Here is a 16,155-nt window from a genome sequence, read left to right on the forward strand (position 1 = left end):
AGTGGTACCCTCCAGTGAGAATAATAATATACTCACTAATTTTTTGCAATATAATTAATCTGCAATATATGGCTAGGGTGTTTAATTTACTTTTTTAATACTACTATTTTACTATAAAACAAATAATTTCTATCTTCATCTTACGCCATCTAGTATCGGATAGTGTAATCTTAAAGTTTTAATATCACGTATTAAATAATAGTACAAGGTCACATGTACGATACCATAGACAACATTTATTTTAACGTTTTATTACTTAATAATTATTATTAGTACATAAATTATTTTGTTTCATTAGAATTTTAGATAAAAGAGTAACATTTAAATATATTTAGTATTTAGATATACCTAAGACTTGTTACATACGATCCGTTACTAAGCATTCATTTTTTGAATAACTTTGACTTTACCAGATATTATATCGAACTATGGCAAACACGTCAGTTACGTCAAAATTCGTTGTGTCATGTCATCATTGTATTATTTTTGTTCCTTATCAACATTTGTGAAATTGTGTGAAATATAATAAAACACGAAAAATAGTTTATAACTGTACCAGTAAACTTGAAAAAAGATAACATTAACTATGCATTGGTTCGGGGGAAGCATTGCAGAAGCGGTTACGCTGTCAAAACAAAGAAATGCAATATTTGTCGTTTTCGTCGAAGGTATGGACTTTTCTATTTTAAAATTTTCGTAGATCATTAATTTTACTGTAAGCTAATAGTGTTAGTATACTACGACTCTTAGTCTATACCAATGTAATTGATTAATTATTACACTTAAGGGCATTGAATGTAACAAAAAATAAAGACGTAAAATAGCCGATTTAACAGAATTCTTACGAATATTACCAAACGATAACAGTTTTTTAGACAATGTGTTGATAAAGAATACGAAACGGATACAAACGTGGGTATTATTTATTCGAACACATATATTACATGTTAAAAGTGTGCTAATTAAATGTACAAATTGTATGTATCAGCCAAATAATAAAAAACCGTCAGAACCATCCAGTTTCTATAAAAATCTTTGTGTTACTTCTGTGATATTTTACACCTTTACAATTCTCAGAAAAGTAAAATTGTTTAAAATCAGCTGTTCATTTGTTTGTATGCACTATGTTAATGCCATTATGAAATGTGACCAATATGTAACTAAGAATGAAAGCATTGATTTTGCGTGGTTATAAGAAATAAGAGACAAGATCTTATTTCCCGTAATTATTATTACTTGCTTTATTTTATAAATATTGTATATAAAGATTTTCCTATACTTTTGATTATACACATTATGTACCACTTATGTTTATCACATTTAATCTGGAGATGTCATTTATTGTTTAAGTAATTTTCCTTAAACATATATGATACAGGTGATATGGGTCACCTCTGGGGACCTTCCCCACTAGGTGGACCAACAACTTAGTTATGGTTGTGGGATGTCATTGGATGTGGGCCAGACCAGTCATCATGGCGATCTTTGGAGGAGGCCTATGCCTTGCAGCAGTGTTTTATGGGCTGAAAAGAATAAGATACATGATAATAGTTATACAATATTTTATTATAAAATTAAAGACAAAGCATATATATGTACTGGGTCTTCCCCTTCACAGTATCTCTAGAGATACAGTAAAGAAGTATATTATCAATTTGAGTAAAAATGTATTGTTGTTGCATATTAAATAAATGAATGTATTGTAGGTATTATAATTTAAGCACATGACCTTCTTAAGAAAAATTTATTAAAGTATGTATGTATATAATTTAGTAAAGTGTAAATATTTTTTTAGGTGAAAATGAACAATCCGTAGAAATGTCTTCAATAATAGATGACAGTAATGTAGTGAAGAGGCTGGCAGATGCAGAAAATTTCCTTGCTGTCAAACTGAAGAGTGGCTCTATAAATTATACACATTTTGCACAAATTTGTATCCTTTTATAATCTACTCTATTGTGATTATTTGTTCTGTTTAAATAATATTATTAAATCCAATACCTGCACTTTTTTCTGTTGAACTTAAAAAAAAATCGAAATTTAATTATTTATTATCACTTTATAGCCAGTAAAAAACATAGACACATTAACCTAAATTGCATGGGCGGGCTATAACTAAGAAGATATTTCTCCCTATATAAATAGTCTTTATTGTTGTTTCTTAATTTTTAATTAACAGTTCGTTAACTATACATTGCTTAAAGTTATTATGAAAGTAGAAGTATTCAAAGATATTGAGATAATTTTAGAAAAACCATGAAGAAACATGATTTGAACTTAACTCAATGGTAATAGATCAATTTGTTCCTGTGCCATCCCTTTTCTTTATTAATAGGAATGGAACTCCACTAGAAGTGGTCTGTGCTGGGGTTGATGCCCAAAATCTAGCCACAAGGATAGATAGAATTCTAGAAGAACACTGTAAGTAGTCATACAATTTGTCTTAATAATAAACCATTATTGCTAACAAAAATAAGGTTTCAATTTTATATCCTGCAAAAGTCGGAATCCTGTGTCCTGTATTTTGATTGATTTATTTACACTTTTGTGTACACCATAGACAATAAATAGAAGAAAAAATGATAATTTGATTATCATCATATGTTTGAAATCTAGGCCTCAAACATCTCGTGTTTATATAAGGTGGCTGTTATGAAAGGAAATCATAGTTTTCATTATTTCCAACAAAATTATTCCATTTTATCTCTGTCAGAGCCCTATTAAAAATATGAAAAAAGACAATGAGCCAAATTGGTAAAGTTTTGCACTTGCAACTCAATTGGTGATATTTTTGATTATATATATATTTAATAAGAATAATTGGGGTAAGGGTAAAAAAAAAAATTGGTAATGTTTTATTATATATACATATATACCAAAGCAAATTCAAACATATAGAGAATGTATGTATTGAATTGATTAAATTTATGTTGAAATTTAATTAAATTTAAAAATTGGTTAAATTTTTTTAACAGATAGAGAGAAGCAACAATCTGTTCAGCCATCAACATCAAAGCAGAATCTAAAAGAGCAAACTGTTTATCTTCTACAATCGGAAGCAGCTGCTAATGCAAGTAATGTTGAACATACTAAAGCTCCACCAAAGGAGCCTCTAAAGGAAGTTGAGCCTGGTAGGCTATTTACATAATATATAAACAATTTTTATGTTTTATATAGATTATATATTATACTCACGCATATTAACATTACTGTGTGAGATAATCAACTCCTTTTTACCTTTTATGAGAAATGTAATATAATTCAATCCATTGTTGAAAATAAATACATTACACGACATATTTTAAAAGTAGTTTATGTATATCTCAGTTCCCAATTTAAATGATATGAATTGAGGCATGCACACATATACATTTACATGAGATGTATATACAAATTTTTATGTATATACGTCCCAACATAACCTTATTACATATATCATAAAATACTTTGATATATTTCTTATTTTTGCACAAACATAAGTTTTTTGAAAAAATTTTAACCAAGGTAGGGAGCTTGGAATAGTAAGATAATAAGATATAGATTTCAACCTGGTTTGGTTTTTCAGTTCCTCACAAATTATGTACTTTGGTAAAATTTGTAAATAAATTGTATTTTCCATTCATATTGTTTATGAGGAAAAGATAATAATAAGTAGATATCTGAATAAACAATTTATCTTCTTGATAAAACTACTTTTATGTTGACTAGAGGATTCAAGGTTTTTTTTGACAAATATTATGATTAATATGTTTTCATTAGTCCGATAGAGATATTTTTGTATCTGGTCGTTTTCGAATGTGTCTAAGATTTGTATTATTAGTAGACATTTTACTTCCAAATTGATTTATTATTTCATACCAAGTCTTTTAATCATTATACAGCGATCTTTAGTTTCTAAGAAAAATATGCTACAAGCAACTAATGTAATTGATTATCTCAAAGTTATTCTTATTGCACAGACAATAAATAGTTGATAATCCTCTTTTAATTTTTTTAACCTTAAAAATTCATTATCATCATCACCATTTCAACCATCCCCATAGATTTATAATGCTAGTTGGTTGCAGTCTTTGACATCCTATACTGCATTTAGTGTTCCGTGGTTTACTCTCCGGAACCTTAGGTTACCAGTGGCCCTCTATTTTTCGTGCCATGTCGCCTGGCCCTCTTCCAAAATTCATTGTACTGCTTTTAATTTATATTTATTTATAAACAGAGACATCAAATGGTCCAGCTGCCAAAATAGCAAAGACAGAGTTCCATGAGGTTACTCGTTCAGGACAAGAATACGAGGTTGTCTGTGACGGTGATGTATGTGTAAGGAGGCCTAAAGAGAAACCAGAGGAGCCTGGACCAAGCACAAAACCTTCACCCCCAGCCGAGGTTATTTTTATTTTACATACTTATATAATTCTTCATGCGACAGTTACAAAAATATTGTAATCAAACACAAAATAAAGCCAAAATTTATGAACACAATCATTGTAAAAGGTTTTAATACACAGCTATGCCAAAAATTGGACAAAATGAATAACATGAATCTGATTATATAAAAATATTTAATGTCTAAAATTTCAATATTATGATGATCAGTGAAATCTGAACATAAGTTATTGGAGATACATAACTTAAATCAATACTCATATTAAAGATGCATAAATTAAATCAAAACTTAAAAATACTAACATAACAACCATAGCAATTATCAATTATTTAAACATAAAAATAATGAAAATATTGCAGATATCAAATTAATCAATCAACATTAACATAATATTACGAATGGAATGTAAAATCGATTTAAATCTTAAGATGTCACAAACTTTAAATATTCAGACCTAAAAGTTGCAATGAGTCACCTGAAAATATTATAACTCACTTAAATCATTTTTGTCAAAATTTTTCAGCTAATCATTCTAAAAATTATGTTTAATTTTTAATTACAGACAGAAACTCCCGCACCTACTGTAGCCAGTACAGTCAGTTCAGATGAAAAGGTAGAACGAGCAAAAGAACTTATTGAAGCCATCAGAAAGGAAAAGACAGAAAAAGAGAAACAGGTACTCTAAAAAGCTATAACCAATCATAGGTGTAAAAGCTTTAAAGGTAATAGTGAAAAAAAGCGTTTTAAAAAAGCAGATCCTTCTTCTTTTCAAAAAAAAATTAATTGATTATTGCTATCAATCCCTGCAGACTGTTCTGCCAGAAGTTATTAGCAGAGTGATCAGTTTGTATGGAAATAAGTGTAAAAGCCTTAAAGTTGTCACTGTATAGCTTATTTGACAACAAAAGCATACATACAATTTTTAATTTTTTTTTTTTAAGTTTCATTTTAATATTAATTTATATCGATCGTTAACAGAAGGGTTACTTATGGCAACATGTCGGCGACTAGATGAAAAGGACTGAAATAAAAAAAACATATTTTATTATATTTATTAAATAATTTTTCCGGGTTTAGCTATTTATTTGGCGTAACGTTGATTTAACGTCGAAATAGTACAAATAAGGAGTGGCAGAACAAAACATGATAATTTAACTTTTAATAACAGAGAACAGATCACCATACTGATGATATACTATAAAATTACATCGCTCGTTAGGTTGGTATGGTTCAAATCGTGCTTTTACTTGTAGTAAATAGACTGAAGTTAAAAATTGTTTGAAAAGCTTTTTTTAAGAATATTAATAAACAAAATCTAAACAAAATATTTTACATTTCCTTTCTGGTACATAGTACTTTTTTAAGAACTTTTTCTCGACAAATATAACACCTTGGAAAGCAGACAAGAAAAAAAAAACAAAAAAGTTAATGATTAAGAGTCCTGTTAAAGCTTTTAATGTTGAATAAATTAATTATATATTTATCTATTTTCATGCCTTGTTAAAATTGTACTATATAGATATTAAGGTTATATATTCACATATATGACATTTGAAAGAATGACTATTCACATACAGCTGGAGAAGCAAAAGGAATTGGAACGCCGTGCTCTTGGTCAAAGCGTCGCTGAACTGAAAAGATGGCAAGCGGATCAAGAACTGAAACAAATTCAGGTATTAATACATTAAAACATATTACATTTATATTTTTAATTACCATGAAATACATTATATATGTATGTAGAATATATTACCTATCTAGAATGATAACTATAAGTTCGTTCGCGTTAAGAACATGCACATCATTGTCTGCCTTAGTCACGTCCTGTAAACAATCAAATCGTTGGACATATCAAAGGGTCACCGTATTCTTAACGCAAACGATCATAGTATTTATGACTTAATCAATCCAATAATTTAGTCTTTGAAGTTCACATAGTACTGACGCCGTCGTAACAAATCAAATCATTGGACCATTGAGTCTAGTGCATCTATTCAACATGTGATAGAACTTTTTAATTAAGAAACAATAGGTGACAATATTTAGTCACTGCATTGTTAACGTGAACTAACTATATCTTAGAATTTATGATTTAACGCAGTGAATAAATGCAATAATTTTGTCTCTTAAGTTCGCATATTACACGCTCTGTTGTAACTAATACCAACTAATTACTGACTTTCCTATTAGGAACCGTAATAATTCACTGCATTGTTAACGCCTATGAACTATATTTATATTTTTACGTCAAATTTATAATATATGTACGTCAAATATACGTTATCAAACATGACTAAAGTATTAATGCGATCTTATTTAATATCAGGAAGAGCGTAAGCGAGAGAAGATGGAGAACAATTTGGCGAGGCAGCGTATTTTGGAGCAAATAGCTCAGGACCGCGCAGAGAGGCGCGCACGTGACCAGCCCGTTCCACCTCCGCAGCAGCCTCCTCACACGTCACAGCTCCCACCCTCGAGTGAGATTATATGTCTGATTTTTTCTAATTCAATATTATTTATTTATTTCAAATGGGCACATCGTTCGTATAACCGACGGCCGTAGGAGCCGAAAGATTCGGTCCACGAGCTGGTAAACGCGGCGTGTGTGGGTTCCTCTCTAGGTAGACCGACGCCGTAGTTAAGGCGAGAGTATTCGGGCACCACGAGATCGCGGTGATCTCTAGGAGATGTCTTTGCTTTGCAGTGGGTGTCTATCAGTTGACATGTTGTTGATAATGTCACTGCAATCTTAACGCGGAAGAACTACAAATCTTTATTCGTAGCACAGCTGCGTCTAGTAAAATGCGAAGGTAGATTATACGGTATAAGCGGGGTGCCAAAACATTTTTTAGGGTAATAATATAATAAAGTATTTAAAATGTGATTATTAGAATGTAAAATAAAAATTAGTTTTACCGTCTAATTTTAGCGATGTAGCAAAAATCTTAAAAGCTAAAAGTTTTAAGATTTGAAAACTGCGCAGTCTAGTTTGGCAACAGGGCCTCGGAGACAGATTATGTGCGTCTTGTTTGATAGTTGCAATATGTAGGAAACGTTTCCGACCACAAGACCTATATGGAAATACTAGATTTTTCACAAAGAGTTTAACCTGTTAATACAAAATAAGTTTTAAATTTGGATTGTATGTTTAATTAACAGCGGCCGGAGACGGCGAACCACGTGCCCGGGTGCAATTCAAGATGGCGGACGGCAGCGCACATACTGCGCTATTCGACGCCGACACCACTTTAATGGAATTGCGACGTTACGTTGTCAGCAATCTGCAGGTGAGTGCAGGGAAGATGTATTCAGAAGTATGCAAACTTTTAGAGAACTGAAATTCTTTCTTAGAGGTTACTAGAGGAGAGAGATTTTTTTTACACACACCACTTTCAAGGTTCCAGTGGACCCCTTCCTTCATTTCTACCATATTCTAAAAACACGACCAACAATACTAGTAACCAACATAGAGCCTAATAACATTTCGTAGAAAAATTCCGTCTATAGTCCTCACGTTGAACAACTCTAGGCTTGTCTATGTAGCCCGAAAAGAGACTACTTTTCATCATCATTATCATCACATATCGCAACACACATTGGTCGTAATTCGTTACCTTAAGACATTTAAGAAGTCACATAGCACAGATTTTACAGGAAAATTTAGTATTTCTGAAATTTTCAGTAAGGGAACGTGAATATTAGTTAGATAAAAACATCATCAACTCGGCCGCCAGGCGCCCACTTCAACGCATAGGCCTCTCCCAAATGTCGCCTCGATGACTGATCTTGCACCGACTTTCCTTTCCTTTTTACAAGTGGGGGTGGGGTAGGGGTTCATTCCGCTCATGGTCGCCATTCGAGAACCTTTCGGCCCGACCACAGCTACTTCAGACGAGCAGTTCTATTAATGTTGTTATTTGAATTTTCAGCTGCAACAGTCTGAGTTCTCTCTGTGGACCGCGTTTCCGCGCCAGGAGTTGACGGAGAACGACTCCACTCTTCGGCAAATGCGCCTGGCCCCGTCGGCTGCCGTGCTCGTGTTGCCTCGACGTACACCTACTGTGGTTGCATCTCCCTCTACTTTCTCAACCATCTTTAGTAAGTTTTTACTATAAACGAATATATAATGTCAGCAGTAATATTTTGACACCTAATAATGATTTTACTCTTTCTAACAATTTAATTAATGAAATGATTTATCAATATACAGGTAATAGATATAGGTATAAAAGCTTGAAAAAAGGGAATATATTGTTTATTTGCGACCAGTTAATGTATGTTACACCTTATACAAAAATAGATTGTTTCAAAATAATAAATGTCTTAAAGATAATATAGTAAGAGATAGCGATTCAAAATTCGGATTACTGCATATTTAAATTAATTATCTGTCCCAATGGGCTTTGTACTGCCTAGAGTTTTTGGCTTGTTGAATTCAAACATAAATGTAAAAATTTCAGAATGACTTTATACGGGAGAGTTGAACACAGGTGTAAAGCTTAAAAGGTTTTTGCTGACAAATGAGCTATACATTCACCCCCTTAAAAGCGTTACACGTATAACCAATCACCCTGTACAAATAAAATACGTGTTACTTTTTTTTTAAAAAATGTGTTTATTTTTACAATAATAAAATTAAAAATAAATGCCTTCGGCATAGCTAGACCGTGACTTGCGATTAATCCGACAGTCGAATGCTTTTCACTGTTACACAAGCTGATCTGAAAGGAATGATCACAATAATTGATTTTAATTATTCATTGTCTTTAGTATATTTATATAAGAGGTTTTTCATCTTACTTACTTGACATACCTTCATCGAATTATCTTTGCAAGGACCAATTCAAATTACAAATTATCTTTCAGCTTTTTTGACGCAATTATTCACGACATTGATCCTGGAACCATCACAGCAATTGTATGCGTGGATACGCTCGCGTCTGTTCCCGCCTTCAGGGCACACTCCTCCAGCGACTCCTGCGTCCCCTTCAGGCCCTGCCGGTCCCCTACCCGGCCCCCAACCCGGGCTACGCCGCCGCGGCAACATACATCGCCTTGCCGGTGACACGAGCGCTGACGACGATAACAACACCTGGAACGGGAACTCCACCCAGCAGATGTAGATCTCGAACATTCTGATAATTTCTATATATTAAAGTATTAAGGTGTTTTGGGACCCCACATGTACCCATATATTTTAGCATTTAATTGGACGCAGATGTTATATGCATAATGACATGTTGTTCTTTCGCGTTAAGAATGCAGTAAATCACCAATGTCTGCCAGTTTGGCTACACCCTGCAGTGGTTCTATGTATCTTTTAATGACTTGTAGTTCTTCCGCGTTAGTAATATAATAAACTAAAATAAAAACTATATATATTTTAATATGCCATCAACATAATTATAATTAGTAACTGGGTGTGACTAGGTCAGCGGACACTGATTAATTTCATTCTTAACGCGAGCTGACTATAACGCTTTTCATCACACGAAACTTAGACGACATAAAATTTATATTTTTAATACAAGTGTAATTAATATTTGATTATTAATTTCCTTTAACACTGTCTTGTCACTTTTTATGAATAGTATACACTTATTGTTATCATAGATACCGCATGATAAATTATTGTAATTATTTAAATCTATTTATTACGTTTCAGCCGTCACTAAAATACTTAGATGATGCTTGTTTGCTTATAAAATCTGAAAATATTTGACGCTTTTACTTATAATATCAAAACATCGTATAATTTACAAAAATAAACTTGCTATACGCTCTACCCTATACTATATTCTTTTTTAAAACTATTGCGATAATCAAATAAAAATAGTAAATGGTTTTGACGAAGCCATTAAGTAGAGAAGATATTCGGGTCTTGTCTTCGCATATATCATTGTTACTCTTTGGCTTAGACGATTAAGTTCATAATAAATTATCTTTGAACCTTCACGCCGGGTTATTCACGTTTCTAGGATAGTTATAAACTATTTGCAATTTTTCACGTTGTAACTTATTCGTGAATAAATGTAAAATAAAACATGTTATCTGTACAAATTGCGTTTTATTTGTAGAAAGTTATTAATTACCTATAGGAGGGGAGGGAGAAGGGCGACCTAGCTGTCCTACCAATGTTGACCAGCTTATTTGATGGGCTTAGATATTGGGGCACAAGTAAGAGGCTTTCATCATTGATTAAACTTTATCTTCAAGTAGAGCTTCCATTTACTGTGGGACTATAGAGACGTTTTCAAACAATTTCGCAGTTCTCATATGTCATCCATGTATCACATCATATATATCATATATATATATGATGTGATACATGATACATACTCATATATCACATCCAAATCATGAAATTTTATCACTTTGCTAAATATAAATACATTAGTAATATATAACAATGATACTGAAGCAATTTACTTTTAATCAATCACGTTTAAATGTTAATGTTACTCTTTTCTTAAAGCTATTACTAAAATAGTAGTGACTCTACTGTAAGTTTTTGAGTAAACAGAAATACACTTGAAATACTTTAAATTAAAAAAGTAATGTATGAGTAATTAAAATAATAAAATTATGTCGATAAATAATAAGCTTGGTTATATACCCTTAAATTATCACATGAATCGGTATTGTAAATAATGACAGGAACTTAATTGAGGCTCAGTGGCTAACATTCGAACCAGTAGTCATAACACCCAGAAGCTGTAGAAACAGATAAAGATATGTTTGAAAAGATATTGGCTAAATTGCAAATCACCATTATCTTGACATATGTCAGACAAATCATTCGCATTCAGTCTATTGACTGATAGAGGATTACCGTAGGAAAATAATAGCTAAAAATATAAGCTATAAAACTATAAGCCCTCAACTCTATTTTAAGAGTCCCATAAATGAGTTTTTATTCGCGGTGTCACAGAACAAACTCGAATATTTTCCATATATAAGCTAAGCCAACCTTTAAGAACGCTTTTGCCTTTCGTTACCATAATAGTTTACTGTAGTGTAAATAAATGTAAAAATATGGGCAAACACGTATTTCTTACATAATATGAGTAATACTAGATTACGTTTTCATTCACTTGTCGGGGATACAAGAAAATATGCGTTCAGCCTCGGCATTGGAATGTAACAAAGAAAGCACTATCATTTTTTTTTTAATTTGGAAACAAGTATCTTACGTAATATTAATACACAAGTTAAAGTATTAGTAACTTTAAGCCAATTAGCCTTAATATATTTGTAAAATCTGATATTGTAATTCCATTTTATACTAATGGTTAACTCAAATTTTAAAATGGAGGCCAAAGACCGTCAAGTGCAACATAAGACGTCTACCACCAATAAGTTGAACAGACAAGCTTTTTATATTTTTTTGGACCGGGCTGTCAGTGCTACCAAAAGTAGCAGTGCGCAGAAAGCACCTAGAACCTGTTTTAAACTAGCGTAGCTATAACGAAGCCACCGAGCTCTTAGATCACTTCGGTGGACGCTCCATGGAGGGACTAGGTGCAAGGGTCTCCACGAGCAGACCTCGGTTCAACATGTCACTCGTCGGTAATACTTGCTCAGGATTCTGACACAAGGGCGCCGATCAGGGTCAAACCTAGAATTGGTCGCTTGGTATCGCCTGATTAATACATTATTAACACTACAAAGTGTTTGCTCTGATAGAAGTGTTGGAAGAAATTTCAGCAACGCTACCATCTAGTATGATCGGGATTTGGTGGATTGTATATCACAGGGGATCTTGTGATGTACGATTCGGCCTCGTGTTTGATGTGACTGGTTGGTTACCAAGTAGCGAAGATGGCGATCTGCAGTGTACGTGGCTTGTCTTATTATCACTGCGCCCGGAAACGTACGTACGTGTCTCGGTCTCCGGATGGAGCGGCATTTGACTGTACCGAGTGTGATTGTTTTGAAGGTGGCGGCACTTACAATCGATGAATTTATGTGGTGAGTGACAGAGTCAGAATAAAGAACTGATACCCGTTTTACGAATTATGCGAGTGTTGGTAGTTCCAGGTCGACAAACAGGTTTTAAGGCCTGTATCGAGCAATGGAAATCCTAATGCTGAATGATGAAACCATATTTTTTCTCTCTACACTTGAATTGGTTTATAATTATAGAACACACTATCAATGTGACTTGGATACAAATGTGCCGTTTCTTCCATATCTATGTTCTAAATTGCAACTTTTACAATCTGGACCAGAGAGTAAGTAATTCTCGTTTTGAGTAAAGTTTAGCCTTTTGTGTTGAAATTTTCACTTCAGTTGTTAACAGTCATTAGGACACGAGGAAGGTTGTTACGGAAACAAGAAAGAATAATGAACGCAAGAAATGTGAAAAAAGAAAACCTGTATATTCAGATACTAATGAGCCATCAAACATTTAAATTCGTGAAGGCGTTAGAATGTTAGTATGTTTAACATAGAGCATTACAATGAAAAATTCATCATATTTTTACTAAAAATTTACAGTGCACTTAATAGAAAACATATTTTTGTAAGTAATCGTTATTCTCATTAATAAATTAAATAAACAAAAAGATGAGTCGTGAAATCACATACATTTTTTTCCCTTATTGGGTTGTGATAAGTCAATAATTGCTAATAGCAAGCTCTCTGTTTCTGAAGTCAGTAAACAATATTAATTAACAACACATTTGAATTAAAATTCGAACGATAATTGTCATACATCATACCGTAGGCAAAAAGTATTGATGACAGAAGTAGCCAGTGTATGTAGAAGGCGTTCTCGCATAAATGCTAGGCCAAGAGACGAAAATCCTGGTAGTTTAGTTACTTTTTACTAAAGGATAACAAGCAAGAAAATATTGGTCATTTCATTCAGTTTTGGAAGTCCACTAACGGAAATAAGTTTGAAGATTTAATTTTGTTATATTAATATATGATATATATAAGGCAAGAAAGGTTTGAAAAACCAGCGATTGTAAATTAATGTCTGAAGAAATAATCTTTTAATAAATCTAGTAGCAACGAAATTTATAATCTTGTAATTTTTAGTTTCTGTGATTGTAAAAAAATGAAAGTTAAAACTACAAACATTCACTTCATGCTCTATTCCATTTGATATTTAAGTGAAATCCAATACCTGCATATCAATTTCTCTAATTATCAAGTGTTTCGTTTGCTCGCTAAAATAATCCACTAAATTTGAGTCTTACTAAAGACGTTGCTTTTGCCTAACGCATTTTTTATAACATCTGAAGATGGAGTTTTTTGGAAGAAGATATATTAAGCCTTTGTACTTTCTCACTATATTGACTTTTATTTCCCAGTAAGCCAATACAAATAGGCGAGTGTTACGTTACTTGTAATTTTTATTTAATTATAGAGTATGCCGGTTACTTACCACTGTCTCTCCTACTTGTATTGTATCCCTCACTACTGAGGATCGTCACTCTTTTTGGAAAGTTTGACTTGCACTATAATTATTACGAATTTTATGCTTGTCTTCGGTGTTGAATATTGTTTATAATACAAACATAATAAAATAGAAATAATGATGTGAAATATGCTCGCAGTTGTTGAAAGAATTATTTTTATTGTGAGTTCATGTACGTCAGAAATCGTTAGAACTAATCAACAGTTCTTAAATTTTATATCCATCACGTCTAATATACTTTCGAAGTGTGTAAAATAACAAATAATTCTGTTATTTGACCGATCTAAACTCAATTAGAATAAGAATTATAGCGATAGTGTCTTTGAAGTAATTTTAATATTAAAAAACAATATTGAAGGAAACATGTTCACCAAAAAATTAAAGTATTGCATTTTCGTACTAACAGTTATAAATACTTGCTTTGGACATTAAACTCTAATCGGGTAAAACATATGACGTCAGGCCTAAGTTTTGTTATAAAAAAAAACTTTTGAATTTGGAATAATGGCTACGAAAATATTTATTGAATTTGAATCTCGAATGTTTTTTGAAAATTATAACAACTCACCATCCCTTCTTTAACAATTTTTTCTCAAATTTCTTTTCTTTAGTTTAAGATCTAAGGATAATTTCACTTTCCGTGTTAAATTTTTTCGCTCAAATTATTGCAATTATTTTTTTATTATTAGCTGTATTTATTTTACTAAAAGGTATATAAGCTCATTTGCTGTTAATTGATGTATGGTACATTCTTTACAAAAAATCAATAGTTTAAGACATTAATTTAAATAATGTAATGATAAAATAGTAAGGAATGCGTTTTTAAATCAGCGTTTCTCGGCTGACATAATGATGATGTGGTTTTATTTTGCAAAAAATAGGTTTAGGTATGATTACATTATTTTATTATAAAGGGCGATTGTTTACATGTAAAATCTCTAAAAGAGTGAACGTATAGCTCGTTTGTCATTCAAAAAAGTTTTTAAAAGCTTTTGCACTTATTTCCAATCGCTAAGTATAAAGTTATCGCTCTGAAAACCATAATTTTACTTATTATTTCTGAAACAGTTGATTTTGCAAATAAGTTATACATTAACTCTAAACACTTTTACATCTATAATCTGTAGAAGCTGTCTCCCGTGGCCCCTCTTCGCGTGGCATGGGCTGTATTTTTTGTTTTGATTTTTTTTTTCATGATATTCTTTCTAGGTAAGTAAAATAAATATATCTATCACATTTCAAGCCTTATAAGATCCAGACATATCGTGATACGGCAGTCAGTACATATGTGTATACCTTATATGTCGTGTATAGGCATTATACATAATATAATATTGAGTTCCATTTGGTACAGGTGTCTCGATCAAAAATCATGAGGTTTTTAGAGAAATGTTATAAACGTATATATAGGCGCCCAGTGCAAGACATAGGCATATTTATGGGGAGATTTAACATAATCGCCACGCATTGCAGATGGCGATCTCCGCGTGGTATTGTACGTAAAGAATGCTGCCCCATCCTCTGAAAACTTGTTTGTGAGCTGTGGCTATCTTATATAGTTAATGCACAAAACGATATTAGATTATATCTCGGGAATCGAACCCGCAACCTATTATCGCAAGTCTCAGTCCTCTTCCGCAGGGCTACTACTGCTCAATATATGTACTATACGTATGTAATGCCTGTCTCCTATTCGAAGACTCGTATGTTCCGTAGGCACATTAAGAAAGTAGAGGTGCAGTAACTTGATACTTAATAAGTACTCAAATAAGTAAATATGCACTAATAATTTCTTTATTAGTATATATTCCTTCCTATGAATTTCAGCAAGAGACCGCTCTAAGCGAAGTGACCGCCCATTATAACACTGGGCATAAATAGTTAAGCAATAAAGGTTATATAACTTTACTTTAAAAATAAGTGGTGTAAAAATAAAGCATTAATTATGTGTTGATTATGTAAATTACATAATTAAATTTATTTACTTTAGATATTGGAAAATAATTTGGTATTAACCTGTGAATAACTTGTATATAATTTTGTGTATACATATATGGTAGAAAGAAAAGTTTTAAGTGTTTAAAGACCCGGATAAAGTGGAACTTAATGATGTTGTAACCTCTTTCGTAAACAAAAATATTCTTTTTTATTTACCAATTTAGACGAACCTGCTCAGTTGGTTTTAAGGCAGCTTTGTGTCGGCAGTTGAGAGTTTTGTGACGCGGTTCGGCAATGTGTTTAAAGCATGTCCAATAATAAATCCTTAGTAAATATATTTTAATAAAGTTGTGCGTCGAATCTTTTAAGGTTGTATTGTTGCGTTTAAATCCGGACACGACAATCT

The 16,155-nt window shown here is 32.2% G+C and overlaps 1 protein-coding gene across 1 annotated transcript; it reads left to right on the forward strand.

The window, feature by feature from the left end:
- The first annotated feature begins 464 nt into the window (after nt 1-464).
- LOC137922730 (UBX domain-containing protein 4) lies at nt 465-10,431 on the forward strand. The gene is made up of 11 exons (XM_068765776.1): nt 465-668; nt 1,796-1,933; nt 2,296-2,421; nt 2,976-3,131; nt 4,217-4,383; nt 4,947-5,060; nt 5,962-6,057; nt 6,711-6,861; nt 7,544-7,671; nt 8,314-8,482; nt 9,251-10,431. Exons 1-11 carry the CDS (start codon nt 587-589, stop codon nt 9,505-9,507), a joined length of 1,584 nt encoding a protein of 527 aa, XP_068621877.1. The 5' UTR covers nt 465-586; the 3' UTR covers nt 9,508-10,431.
- The last annotated feature ends 5,724 nt before the right edge of the window (nt 10,432-16,155 follow it).

The sequence above is a fragment of the Battus philenor genome, unplaced genomic scaffold (assembly GCF_028537555.1).
Source record: "Battus philenor isolate CCGP_79_NKW_IND1 unplaced genomic scaffold, ilBatPhil1.0.hap1 SCAF_20, whole genome shotgun sequence".
Classification (NCBI taxonomy): Eukaryota; Metazoa; Arthropoda; class Insecta; order Lepidoptera; family Papilionidae; genus Battus; species Battus philenor.

Bases quoted from the DNA above. Each gene is read 5' to 3' on its own strand.
- LOC137922730 (XM_068765776.1), top strand. From the start codon at position 587: ATGCATTGGTTCGGGGGAAGCATTGCAGAAGCGGTTACGCTGTCAAAA. The intron at 6,058-6,710 runs GTATTAATACAT...ATTTAATATCAG, and splicing joins AAGAACTGAAACAAATTCAG to GAAGAGCGTAAGCGAGAGAA. The intron at 7,672-8,313 runs GTGAGTGCAGGG...TTGAATTTTCAG, and splicing joins ACGTTGTCAGCAATCTGCAG to CTGCAACAGTCTGAGTTCTC.